Source organism: Canis aureus, chromosome 6 (assembly GCF_053574225.1).
Source record: "Canis aureus isolate CA01 chromosome 6, VMU_Caureus_v.1.0, whole genome shotgun sequence".
In the NCBI taxonomy this organism is placed as follows: Eukaryota; Metazoa; Chordata; class Mammalia; order Carnivora; family Canidae; genus Canis; species Canis aureus.
Genome location: NC_135616.1, coordinates 65,103,918 through 65,117,202, shown reverse-complemented (window position 1 = coordinate 65,117,202; position 13,285 = coordinate 65,103,918). Strand labels below are relative to the sequence as shown.

At 49.6% G+C, this 13,285-nt stretch overlaps 1 protein-coding gene across 2 annotated transcripts; it reads right to left on the bottom strand.

Annotated features, from left to right (window-relative positions):
- Positions 1–7,202: 7,202 nt before the first annotated feature.
- On the bottom strand, positions 7,203–13,159 carry RGS16 (regulator of G protein signaling 16). Of its 2 annotated transcripts, none has more exons than XM_077902019.1 (5): positions 12,990–13,159; positions 11,992–12,102; positions 10,957–11,018; positions 10,505–10,671; positions 7,203–9,132 (listed from the first exon to the last, which is right to left on the bottom strand). In XM_077902019.1, exons 1-5 carry the CDS (start codon positions 13,031–13,033, stop codon positions 8,911–8,913), a joined length of 606 nt encoding a protein of 201 aa, XP_077758145.1. In that variant the 5' UTR covers positions 13,034–13,159; the 3' UTR covers positions 7,203–8,910. The 2 variants fall into 2 exon arrangements, with proteins under 2 accessions (XP_077758145.1, XP_077758144.1); XM_077902018.1 differs by having other exon boundaries at positions 10,957–11,021; positions 12,990–13,158.
- Positions 13,160–13,285: the final 126 nt, after the last annotated feature.

Sequence of the window (13,285 nt, the reverse complement as noted above, 5' to 3'; positions counted from 1 at the left end):
ATATATTTTTTTTTATTTAAATTCAATTTGCTAACATAGTGTAACACCCAGTGCTCCTGCCTTCTTGAGGCAAATGAGTGCTTAATCAGTATTCATGGAACATCACCTGCGGTGTGCGGGGCGCCCTGCCCATTGCTCTGTAAGTGACAGGACCCCAGTAAAGCCCTAACAATCCTGATGATGATGAAACTGAAGCTCCCAGAAACTACACCAACCCAGAGCCCAAGCTCCCTCACTCACCAAACCGTCTCAACTCTCTGTCCTGGAGGCTCAGAGGCCTCCTCAGAAAGGCCCCGGGCTCACAGTGAGGGACTCTGTCCCACAGCCAGCACTGTGGCTGTTTAGGGGAGTGGCAGTTCTGGGGAATGGCAGCAGGTGGGGCGGATGGTTTGGCTATGCTGAGTTTCATATGTTTTTTGTTTTTTGGTTTTTTTGTCATATGGTTTTTTTAAGACTCCTTCCTGCTCTAGAAGTTCTGTTCTTGCCATTCTAGCACTGCGATGCCTACTGTATCGCAATGTACTGAATGCTACAATGGGAAATATTCCTGTCCTCAAGGAATATCCAGTTGTGGAGGCCAAGAAAATTAGGGCCATTCAAGTTTAACATTGGCACAAGTACAGCCATTGTAGCTTCGGCAGCCATCTCAGGCCACTGTGACCAGGCCACTGTGACCAGGTACTGAACTCTACCTTACCCCGGCTACAGGCAAAATTAAAAGCACGCCCTTATCGGAATAAGGAAGCAAGAGCTTGTGAGACCTCTTTACTGGAGATTCTCACACCCACACCCTTACTGAAAAACCCCACCTTACCCCTAGACCAGCCCATTAAAACCCAGCTGTAACCCACCTCAGGGTCCAAGTCCCTGCTCCGTTATGTCAGGTGTACTTGGACCCAAGCTCAAGCTTGTTAATAAACCCTCATGTACTTGCATCGGTGTCAGCTCCTTGGTGGTTTTCTCAGATTTGCAATCTTGGGCACAAAACAGTCTTGCTGGGGAGACAAATTCCTGACCATCTTGAACCAGAAAAATCAAGGAGGGGTGGTCCAAGAGACATGTAGGGTGTGACAACTGTCCTGGTAGGAGGAGACTTCACACTGCCTACAGGGCCCCCGGGCATGAGGCTGAGTCCAGAGCTCCAGACTCTGGAGAAGGAGTCACCACCAAGAGCAGAGGCAAGCAGGCACAGAATTTGGGTGGGGGGACGGGGGGCGGGGGCGGGGGGCAGACACCAAGTTGGAAAACATGCAGAGGAACCTAGGCCAAGGCTAAATATAAGGATGTCCCTCTCTGTCCCTTTGGTTTCCCCTTTTCACACATGTTAGATATTGGGACACAGTGTCCTCACTGTTCCCTTCTTTCGACCAGAAAGATCCCTAAAGCCACAAGGATTAGCTCTAAGAGTGAGAATAAGCTGCATTTTACGGATGAGACGCTCTTCTTCGATCTTGTCAAGACAACGGGGTCAAATTGAATCAGATATATTACTGATGTTCTCACAGCTTCATCACAAATTTGCTAATTAAATCCAGATTTTCCTGCTCTCCTTTGATTGTAGTAAACATTAATCTTACCTATTCTGTGACCTGTTAAGAATAAAATAAAGAGATGAGAAAGTAGAGATGTGGCTAAAACAGGAAATTAAAATTTGCAACAAAAACAAGAATGTGCTGGACCCAAGTGATCATAAAGCAGAGTTCCAAAAGAATAAACAAAGGAGCAGCAAGAAGGGTAGACCAGGCATAACAGTTGGCATAGCTAGAAACTCTAGCACTTGCACTTGAATCAAAGCTGTTGCCAGGGCATTCTGTGCTCATGGGCAGGAGCGGGAAATGGCAAGACTCTGACTAGCAAATGTCAAGGCATTAAGTCTCCAGAATGCTTCAGAGCAAGGACTCTGGAACCAGACTGCCTAGATTCAAATCCATACTCTCCCACCACGATAGAATAATTACAAAAAATAGCCACATTTTTTTCAACCCTCCTGATACTTATGCCCTTTGCAATTTAACTTCATATCTAATCTCATTATTACTCCCCTCTTTGGATCTGGGCTGCCCTGGTGACTTGGTTGGCCCAGTCGAATGTGACAAAAGTAATAGTACACCAGTTCCAAACCTAAGCATGTTTTCACTCTCTCAAGACCCAGCCACCATGTGAAGAAGCCTGGATTAGCCTGCTGGGCAATAAGAGAGACACATGGCCCAGATACCACCATTGCCCAAGGCAACAACCAGCCAATCCTTAGATATATGACTAAGTCCATCCTAGACCAGCCAATTCTCACCAACCCTCCAGTGAATCACGGACACAAGAACAGGCCAGTTGAGATTGGCTGAGCCTGGCCCAGATAAACTGAAGTATCTAGCTGACCAACAGACTCATGAACAATAATAAATGCTTATTATTTCAAGACACGGAGTTTTGGAATGATTTAGCATGTAGCAATACCTAACTAATATAGCCACTGGCTAATTCTTTGAATTTGGGCAATTTACTTAAACCTTCCAGACCTTGGTTTCTACATCTGCAATATGGTGATATTAAGTAATAATACACATTACCTCAAGGGAACATTGTGAGGATTACAGACATGAATATATGTGAAGCACTTGGAATAGTGCCTATCACATATCAGTAGCTACAATTTGTGGATTATTATCTGCGGAGCACTATGCTGAATATTTTCCATAAAATTTCTCATTGTGTCGTCACAAAAGCTCTATGAAACCAGTACTATTGTTGTTTACAGGTAAAACAGGGAAAAGTGAGGCTCTGAGAAATCCAGTAATGTGCTGAAGATCACTTGGCTAACAAGTAGCAGAAGTGGGACTGAATTCAGAGCCTGCTGTGTAAAGCTGGATCTACGTTGTCTGTGAAACTGCCTCTTTGAACTGGCAAGATGCAATAAGTTAGGACAGTAATACTCTCCAGCAAAGAATTCTCCCTTAAGTGGGGGCCTATTGCAAATAAAGGACTAATCAACACTTTGTTGCTTTTCTTGAAGTTTAAACCAAATCCTTGTCTAGATTGGTGACCAAAGCTTGGGAATCACCCACACTGTAAGTCAAGAGGTATCTTTTCTAGATGGAGATTCAAACTCCATTATCTAGCAGCTAACAGCATTACATCCCTCACCCTTGGGATCTCTCTTCTGTTATTTAAATTTCAAATCTTTCTTTTCTTCCCTAAAGCGATTTGAAGAACTGGACCAATTTAAAAGTTTCAGTGAAAGGGAATTACCTTGAGATCAGCCCTTAATATGCCCTGAACACCTTTCTCTCTTTACCTAACAGTTTTTAAAGTTCATTTAGCCCTATTGACTTAAGAAATATTGTTTTAAATCCTGTACCCACTTGTTGTCTTAACAGTCATGCTAATTATTCTCATTTAGAGTAAACGTTCACATATTTACTAAAATGCGTTAGTAAACAAAACTATAAATTATATCCCTTGGATATCATTCCAAAGGAAGGAGTCAAAGGAAAAGGGCAGAAGTCAAGCAACAACCAAGGAAAAAGTCTGCATTGCCTGATATGGCCACAGGGAGGCAGCAGAGGGTGAAGGACCAGCCGGTGGGGAGAGGGGGTTTCCACAGTCCCTTGGAAGCAACAGCACTGATTTGGAAGGAGCATTAGCTGACCCGGATTTAAGGGAGTTGATGAATGGTTCAACCTTCGATTCCCTCACTCGAAATTCTGTAATGCTCTGCACATCAGATGATATACAACATGAAACAGCTCTACTATTCTTGAAAGAAATGTAGACTTAGAATCTGGTCCTTCCATTTTATTCAAAATGGCAATAAATGATTTCTGGCTGATACCTACTGTGTACAAGGCACTATGCTAAGTACTGGGAATCGATAATAATAGTAACTAATATGTATGGGACAATAACACTTGCCAAACATTTCATTCAATATCCCCTATGAGAGGTGCACTCTTAATATCTTGATTGTACTGGTAAGGGAACTACCATAATAACTTCCTAAGGTCATACAGCGAATGAGCCAGGATTCCAATCCTAAAATTCTGACCCAAAGGCCAGGGCTGTGAACTGCTTTGCTGCAATCTGTTCTGCCCATCTTATCACGGTAAATAATATGGTTTGTGACTTTGAAGAGACCAGTCGAGGGGAAGGAAATAGCGTGAAGTGCGCTGTGCAGTATGGACCACAAAGTAAAAAGAGTGTGTCCTAGAATCACAGAAGTGGGAGAGATTAACTCTGTGCAGTAGACATCTGGGAAGGTTTCACTGAGGAGGTGATTATTTTTGCTGAATTGAGAGGAAGGCAGTCTCCTCCTTATCCACCCCCACCCCGAGTTTAAAAAAAGGAAAAAGGAGGAAGAGGAAGCCAGCATTCCAAGCAGAGAGAACAGCATGTGTGCAAAGGCCATCTAGGCAGGAGATAGGTCAGAGAGGGACTTGGGTCAGCTCACAGTGAGCCTCAGATGCCATGGTCAGATCTGGACCTTCTCTTATGGTCAGAGGGGAACCCTGAAGGAGGTTTAATGCAGCCAGGACGTGCTCAGATCTGGCCTTTATGGATGATGACAGGTGGTGTGGGAAATGAATGGGAGAAGCTGGGGGAAGGAGTGGACCAGTTGGAAAGTGGTCTTTATAGCTCAGACTGGAGAGGACAAAATGCTCCTCTAAAGAAGTCTCCGTGAACCTGGAGAGGAGATGCTGGAATCAACCCATTTGCAAAATTGGATAAGATGACATGTGCAAGAGATGAGCCCAAACATGGATGGCCAGCACTTCTGTGTTATCAGGTTAGAGGAATGGGAGGCAGTGCCTGTCTGTGAGGGATGATGATGACCTTGGTTTCGAATGTGTTATTTATGAAGAGCTTGTGGGACATCTAGGGAAGGTTTGGTAGGAAGCTGAACGTTGTAATTTAAGCTTTTCTCCAGCTGGGTTTAAATCTAATCATTAACTCAAGAGCCATTTGCTGAATGCTTATATGGGAGGCCCTGCGGGGAGAAAGAGACCCGCCTAGTACCAGGAGCTTGCCAGCAGGTGCAAAAAGGCAAAGATCAGGGATCTAAGTACTCCAGTTCGGGTGAGTATCAACAGCAGTGCTCCAGGAAGGAGAAGCATCCATAATCAGACCCAAAGCCTCAGGGAAGTCTCCCCAGAAAGATCCTTGAGTTGGCCTTTGGAAGTTGCCTCCCTAGCTGATTAAGGAGATGGAGGGTAGCAATGATGAGAGAAGGGGACACAGCAGGAAGATGGTCCAGGATGAGAAAGTAAGGAAACTTGAAACAGTAACAGCAAATCTAGGAACTGGGACAGATTTGTTTTCAAGGGACTTGGAAGGGAGTAGGGAGAGAGGCCGGGGAGGCCAGCCACAGCCTACTTAGGAAATGCTTTGCCTGCTGAGCCAAAGTCTAAAGATATTGGAGACACTGGCTAGAAGTGTGATTGATCTTCAGGAAATCACTTAAACTCTTAGCCAGTCATTGTAGCGTGAAAGTATTTTGAACGGACACCTGGGACACGTAAAGGTCAACAAAGAGCTGCTCTTCTCTCTTAGATGGACCTACCATCTTCAGCCACACCATGGAAGCGAAGACCACTTTTTATGTGAGAGGGAGCATTAGGGAGATGAGGACAAGCCTTGAGGATGGTCTCACTGGACTGTGGGGCCTGCCCGCACACACTCCCGCCGCTGAACGTCCGTCATCCCCATTCATTTCTCTCACTTGCTGATTACACCTGCCTTTTCCTACTCGCTGCCCACGTTTGCTTCCAAATACGCACATTGTGCCCTTGTCCAACCATATTTAAAATCCTCACCCACTATTGAATAAATGAGGTTATCTTCGGTTGAAAGTACAGCTACTGCTTTTGGTTTTCTGCCAGACAAACGGGATACACTCAAATGCATGTAAAAAGGCAAAAAAAGATGGAAGGAAAGAAAGGAAAAGAGGACAGTGTGGATACCTCTTGGCCTCCCTGAGTGCCACATTAATCATCTCCTCACTCCAGTCTTTTACACACTGGACACCCCCTGATTGTAGAGCTGCTCTCTTCTGCCAGCTCCCTGGGGCAGGGTCCTTGCCCCACGAGCCTCAGTTCCCCGTATCACAGGCTAACATAGAGCTGGTAAAAGGACTCCATGAGATCAGGGCCTACCACAGCCTCTGATCTAACCTTCTTCCTCAGGCCCCTCAATTCTGAATCCCTCCTGGAGTTGCCCACAGAGTCATTGGTCTCTTACACCTGGGCTTAGAGTGCGAATCCACCAGGTTTCCTCCCTGGCATCCCTGGAGTCTGGTCACTTACTCAGACTAACACCAGGGAAGAAATAAAAGCCAATAGAAGGTCCAGATCTGTGGACAAACAGATAATTCAAGAAAAGTGCTGGAGAAGATGGCAGTAGGAGGACCCTGAGCTCACCCCGTCCCACATTTTCAATAGATATCATCCACATCCAAGTCAATGCACCAGAGAGTACGGATAATTCACTAGAGAAGAAACTTTTAAATAGTGGTAACTGGGGAGAGGGAGCGGGGGGCAGGGAAGGAAGAGGATTAGGATAAGAAAGAATAGGCTATTGGCAAAGGAAGAGCAGTTATGATCATTGCAAACCTACCCCCAGATTCCTTCAAGCCCAGCTCAACCCTCTTGCTCCCTCAGCCCATGGAATGGAGCAGCCTCATGTACAGACTGGCTTCCCGTAGCTCATCCCAGAGACTTCTACGAAATTATTTGAAAAAATACTCTTGAGTTCATACGAAATTCTAATGCAACTTAAAAATGGGCAAAAGTGAACATGCCCCCAAAGCCACCATCTAACTGACCACCTGAGGCAACTCAGCCAAGGGGGCCTCCCCTTGTGCTGTCAGAGGCCAAGTGGGGAACAGTTCGCTGTGGGAGAAGGACATGGGCTCTCAGATCCAGGCTGACTGGGTCCATTTGACACAACACAACAGCCAGACACAAGTGGAGGCCATCATCAGCTAAAGGAAGTTGCCAGTGTTGGTGGCCACCCTCAGCACCTATCCCCTTCTCGTCAATTCTACCCAGGCACCAGGCAAACATAGGCCTTTCACTTGTACCTCTGACTGTGACACGAGAGCTCTCCCATGTGTGGGGAGGGATCTCCTCCGGAGGCCAGCTCCCCCACAAGGCTCTCCATGGCCTTTCCTCTTCCCTCTCCCTGACCACACGGCCCTTGCAGACAGGATCTCATATTTGCGTTTCATTTTTATTTTACAAGAATATATAACATGCTGAAACAGGGAAACAAGGATTGAGTACATCATTCCTATCGAGGAAACCAGCTCCATTGTCAATAATAAATAAATATTTAAACAGTGAGGGGTCCCTGACAGGTGCTAAGAGGTTCCCAGCACGTTCAGAGGTAGAGTCTGGTGGAGAGGGAGACAGTCAGGCTGCCAGCTCCTACTGAGATTCTCCAGCAGAGGCAAACTGAAATTACGATAATAAATAACAGCAACAACACAACAGTAATAAAAATAATATGCCATGACAATTGTCACAAAACCAACAACACATTATAAATAATTTTCTCCCAGAGGACCTCATAGTGCGGAGAGAACAGTGTTGCTTTTCCTGGGGTATGAGGGGGCCGCCTGGTTCATTCACCTCCCCGGCGTGGGCTCCTGCAGAAGTCCCACACAAAATGTGCATTGGTGTTGCCCTGAGGTGACAAGCAGGTTCGGATTCCCGTCATCATCATCATCATCATCATCATCATCATCATCATCATCTTGGGGCTCTTCCAAGCAACCTCTGTCCCCAGCTGCACCCCCAGGGTCCTAAGGTCTTCCAAGGGTCATCAAAATCCCTGGCTCGATGTCCCCCAGAGACACCAGTAAGTGCACCTCACATCCACAGGAAAGAAATGGAAGGCTCCCCTTCCCCTCTGGGCATCTCTTTTTCCCCTCTTCTCACGCCCACCAAAAAGACTGGCTTGATTTCAATGGAACATTTGGGAACTGCCAAGAGATTTATGACCCTTTTCTCGCTCACTCCACACTGCAGAGCACAGGCGCTGGACTAGCTACTCACTGAGGGGCCCCACACCTTCCTCCTCATGGGCTCTATGTTCAAGGGCAGCCCGGAGCCGAGAGGGCACGGCCCAGCAACAGGCCCTCACGGGCCCTGCTCACAGGTGGACCTCGCTGCAAGCACAGGGTCAGGGACCCCCTGCAAAGGTCACCAAGAGCACCAGGATGAATTTCACAGGAGCAAGATGGCCCCATTTCCAGGCTCTCTACTGATGCAGAAAGGGGCTCAAATGGCCAGTTTTTGAGGTATTTAAAAAAAAAAAATCTCATTTTGGGCAAGCGTCAAATTGGTTCTCTGGCCTTGAGAAGACTGTGAGGCTAGACACAGGAATGTGGAGAAGTGCAAGCGAAGGGAGCCTCGGGCGCCCCGAGGTGGGTGAGGAGGACAGAGCAGGAAGGCACCACATCCGCAGCTGCCTTCTGGGTCCTAGGACGGCCGGGAGCTAGGAATACAGGAGGCGGCCCGAGTCAGCTCCTCACCAGCCCCAAGAGCCCATCTTGTTGCCCTGCTTGGGCTCGTTTTCAAGTTCCCTTTTCCATGCTTCCCAAACCACCCCAAATACATCCTGCCCCGGGGAGAATGACAAGAGCCAGCGATGGCTCCTGCACCACTTTTCCTTGCCCCGGACAACCCTCAGCTTCAGCCTCTATCCACTGGGATGCCCACTGGAAGTGGGGGTGGGAGGGCCCCTCTCCTGCATGGAATCCAGTCCCACAGTATCTGGAGGAGAAGGTGCTTCCCAACCAGGCTGCCGGATGGGCTTTTTTCCATCACTGTCCTCTCGGGCTCACTCGGTAGAATCTGCCTCAGGGATGGGTGACTCCACCTCTCTTCCCGGCCGGCTCCCTCACTGCCAGGAGGCTCAAGTGTGTAAGGGCTCCGCTGGGCTGCAGCCGGACTGGGAAGCAGAGGCGGCCGACGCTTGGGCAGCCAGGTCACGGTAGGCAGGTGACTTCAGGAAGCGCGGGTAGGAGTCCTTCTCCATCAAGGTGCGGATCTTCCCCTGAGCCACGTCAAAGCACGTGGCCGTGGCAGCCTGCAGGTTCTTCTCGGTCAGCTCCCTGGTCTCGTGGTCTATGTTCACCTGTGGGAATGAAGGCCAGCACATGGTGGGTCAGGGGTGGGCAAGGCACAGGGTCCAGAAGGCCAAGGGGGGCCTGACCAGCAGGTGCAGCAGGGGAAAGAATAGCCGATTCTGAACCAGGAAGCTGCGGTCTCCTGAGCTGACCATTAACTAACTGGCTTTTCAGCTCTGGGCCTGTCTGAAGATCCAGTGTCGGCCCTCCAATCTCTCAAAGTTATCAAGGAGATATTAAGAACGTATACAAATCTAACACCTTTTTGTCCCCGCCTCTGGACCTCCCTGGTGCAGTTCCCCATCGCCTCTCTCCTAAGGCCAATGCCAGAGCCTGCTAACTGGTCTCTCTCTCCTCGGCCCTCAGGCCTGCGGTCTGTCCTCCAGCCAGCGGCCAGGGTGAGCCCTTTTAAGCCCTCAAGTCAGCTTGCCAGCAGCAGTGTTGTCCTCCGATATCACTCAGAGGAAAAGCCAAAGCGCATGCTGGACCCACATCTGGCCACCTGCCTGACCTCATCTCCTACCCTTCCTTCCTCCCTCTCCGTGCTCCACAGGAGCCCACTGCCTGGTGGCTTTTGCACTTGCCACTTCCTGTGTTGGAATGTTCTTCTCTCCTTTCTCTTATGCATCTGTTCATTTGTCACCCTGTGGGACAGCCTGCCCCTACTCCGGTGCTCCCTTTCAAAACCTGCTTTCTTTGGATCAGAACATGTACCATCACCTGACGTGTTTATTCATTTAATCGGTTATTGTCATCTTCCCTCCTTGGGGAAGAGACCTTTTGTCCCTGCTACGTCCCCAATGACTGTAACAGTTTCTTGCATGTAATTGGTGCTCAGTAAGTCTTTGTGGAAGAACGTGGAAAAAATCAAAATGCAATACAACGCATGGTACAAAAGCAAGACATCGCTATTCTCTCTCCACAAGGTGGCCTCACTCGCCTTACCGAATGCTGGTGTCAGGCAGCAGAGACCTGACTGAAGGCACAAAAATTCAGGGCCCTGCAGACCAGCCAGCCTGAGGCAGGTCACCCAGGGGACTGAGGCAGGTCACACAAGGTCCCCAGGTTGACTGGTCTCCCCACTCATGTGTTTTGAGCCTCTAAAAAGGCCTTAGTTGGCAAAAGTGGGTATGGACAGAAGCCAAAACACCCGCCCAACCATCTAACCCCATCAGTGAGTCTGAGGGGAATAGCACCCAGGAGAGGCAGAGAGCCTGCTTTCCTAGTCTCTGGCCACACAAGCCCATTCACCCCTGTGCCAAATAAGATCACTCTCTCAGCTCAACCCTGCCCCGGCTGGATACCTCCCCATCCCCAATCCTCAGCGGGGAAAGGGCAGGCAGGGTCTAGAGGACCCACAGAACATGCTGCGGCTCTGACCTCTTTAGGGGCTTCACTGCGGATGAATTCCTCAAAGATCTTGTGAGCCCGGGAAGCCAGCTTGGCAGCAGATCGGAGCTTCTTAAACTCTTCACAGGCCAGCCAGAACTCCAAGTTTTCCTCACTGAACTCTGTCTTCAGGAAAGCGTGGAAGGCAGCCACTCCATCTGGGGTTGAGGGGAGAGAGGGAGAAACAGGTCAGATAGCAGGACAGTGGGGAATAAAAGAAGAAAGACAGCAATTGTAGTTAATGGTTCTATTTTTAGGATGTAATTTTCTTGAACAAGGACCTGCCTTTGTATTCTGAACAGAGGCTGGCACACTAGGGGATCATTATTATTATTACTACGACTATTATTTTGCCCACGCTTTTCAGAATCCCTCAGGCTGGCTCCAAAGCACATGGGTACACATGTGCCATCCGCAGACAGACACAACGGGGTCCTACTCACTTTTACTGCTCAGTAGCGAGTCAAAGGACTCTTTCCACCCCAGCACATCTTCTGAGAAGTTTCTGCTAAAAAAATATATATATATAATAAATAAACAAATAGCCAAGATTTTAATTTAAAAAACCCAACATACTAATGCATAGCATAAATCCTAGAACTCTGATGGGAGTTGTATGTTCACACAGAGATTTGCTCAGTGATTATTGGAGCCAACTTCTCGAACCCTTAGTTGAGGCCGCAGGTATTTTTCTGGAGGACAATTCAGTAATGAGAAACCAAAGCCAGGGACCTTCCGGCCCTCAGTAAATAACTCTCAGACTGTCTCTTCACTGTCAAAAATCATTTCTATTCCTCTGACTCTGAGCTTTGTTTTCTACACTTCACCCAGGAAGTAAGGGCTTTATGGAATAGAGGCTAAGCCTAGCCATAACCCCAGAGCCTAGAGCAGCACCTGGCACCACTGATGTTAATTATGAAAGGGCTTGGGGATCCCTGGGTGGCGCAGCGGTTTAGCGTCTGCCTTTGGCCCAGGGCGCTATCCTGGAGACCCGGGATCGAATCCCACGTCGGGCTCCCGGTGCATGGAGCCTGCTTCTCCCTCTGCCTATGTCTCTGCCTCTCTCTCTCTCTATGTGACTATCATACAAAAAAAAAAAAAAAAAAAAAAGAAAGAAAGGGCTTATAGCCAAAGTGCATGCTAATGGAAGCAGAATCACTGACCGAAAAGCCTCAAGTGTTCTTAGACCCCGTCCTAGACCTGGTTGCATGGACAATGACGTCTCCAGGTGGGAGAGTCTGGTAACTGGACATTCCCACCTTGGGTACACACAGCTGTTGGTGGCCTCAGAACCCTGGAGCCACCTACCCAGTCACCCATAGCAGACCAGCAGGAAGCTTCACCAAAATCTCCAGGAAGGGGTCACCAGGGCCCATGCTTGCATGTCCTAGTTTCTCCTTGTATTTTCTCTCTTGTGGCTGTTTTCCTAAATCTGGCTCCCTCCCCCCTAGGGCCCTAGGCTGGCTTGCAAGACTTACCCATCTTTGCTGTGTTTGCTGCTCCACTCAAACTTGCCAACATTCCCAGTATCTGAGCCCAGCTCTGATTTGTGAAGAAAGATCCCCAGTCGTGTCTTGAACTCTTTGGCTCTGGAAGACAAAGCAGGAACATATAGGGATCCTACATTTGCTCAGCCAGGGCAAAAAGGTTTATGGGATCCCGAGGAGTTTGGGGCTGGTGCCACCCTAATTCCAGCCTCAAGGGTTCCTGGGAAACTTCGGCTGTTCCCAGGGCTTAAACTTTGCTTGTCTGTTAACAGTGAAAGTCATGTTTCAGCTGTTCTTCAGCAGGACTTACACTTTCTGAGTTCAGGGCACAGCACACTCGGGTCCCCCCCCACCCCATCTAAGCACACTGATCTATCTTTGTGATCAACAGGTTGATCAGCAGAAGGCCGGTGGGCACCCTCTAGACTTGTCCTGAATATTTCTCAAACTGTGTGGAAATTGATTCCTGCTTCCACCTTCTTCCCTTTTCCTTCCCAGCCATCAGCTTCAGCAAGGACTAGAGGTGGTTGAGTAGCTCCCTGGGGAGTGGGCACATCCCTCACGGGTGGACCCCCCAAAAACCCCTCCCTGCCTTCTCGGGGCCCCGCGAGGGGCATGCTCCCAGGTCTGGGCTGTAGACTGAAAACCAAGCGCTTAAGAAACTAGAAAAGGGAACTCTGCCCGCCGATGCCAATGTGCCCCTCCTGCAGCCGGTCTTCAGCAGGTCACCTGAGGACTGCCACTTGTCAGAGGATGGGGAATGGCAGTCCACGGTGATTCCGCTGCTTCCCGCTGCTTCTCCTTCTCGCTTCTCTTGGCCCGTCGCTCCTCTAAGACTCTAGGGGAAGCCTCTGAGAATGTGGAACCTCTGCTTCTCTACTCAAGTCGCTCGAGTCCCCCCGGGGCCCGTCCGCCCCGCTCCCGAGGGACTGGCGGGACCTGGCCTTCCTGCGGGCGGCCGGCAAGCTCCGGGGACGAGCTCCTCTTACCTCTCCAGGCAGGTGGTGGGGAAGGCGGCCAGGGTCCGGCACATGGCTGCGGGTTCGGGGCAGCACGTCGTGGAGAGGACGGTGACGGGCTCCAGCGGTCACCACCAACCACCGCGGACGCCGGGCGGCAGGAGCGCAGGGGCGCAGGGGCGCAGGGGCGGGGGCGGCGGCGGCGGCGGCGGGGCGCGGCGGGCTCTAGCCTGGCGGGGCTGCACTCGTCGACGCGCGCCTACCGCGGCTTTTATTCCCTCGGAGGAGCGGGGCGGGGCCGGGCGCCGCCGACCAATCGGAGGGCG

Bases quoted from the DNA above. Each gene is read 5' to 3' on its own strand.
- RGS16 (XM_077902018.1), bottom strand. From the start codon at position 13,033: ATGTGCCGGACCCTGGCCGCCTTCCCCACCACCTGCCTGGAGAG. The intron at 12,103-12,989 runs GTAAGAGGAGCT...TTTGTCTTCCAG, and splicing joins CCCACCACCTGCCTGGAGAG to AGCCAAAGAGTTCAAGACAC. The intron at 11,022-11,991 runs GTAAGTCTTGCA...ATATTTTTTTAG, and splicing joins AGCAAACACAGCAAAGATGG to CAGAAACTTCTCAGAAGATG.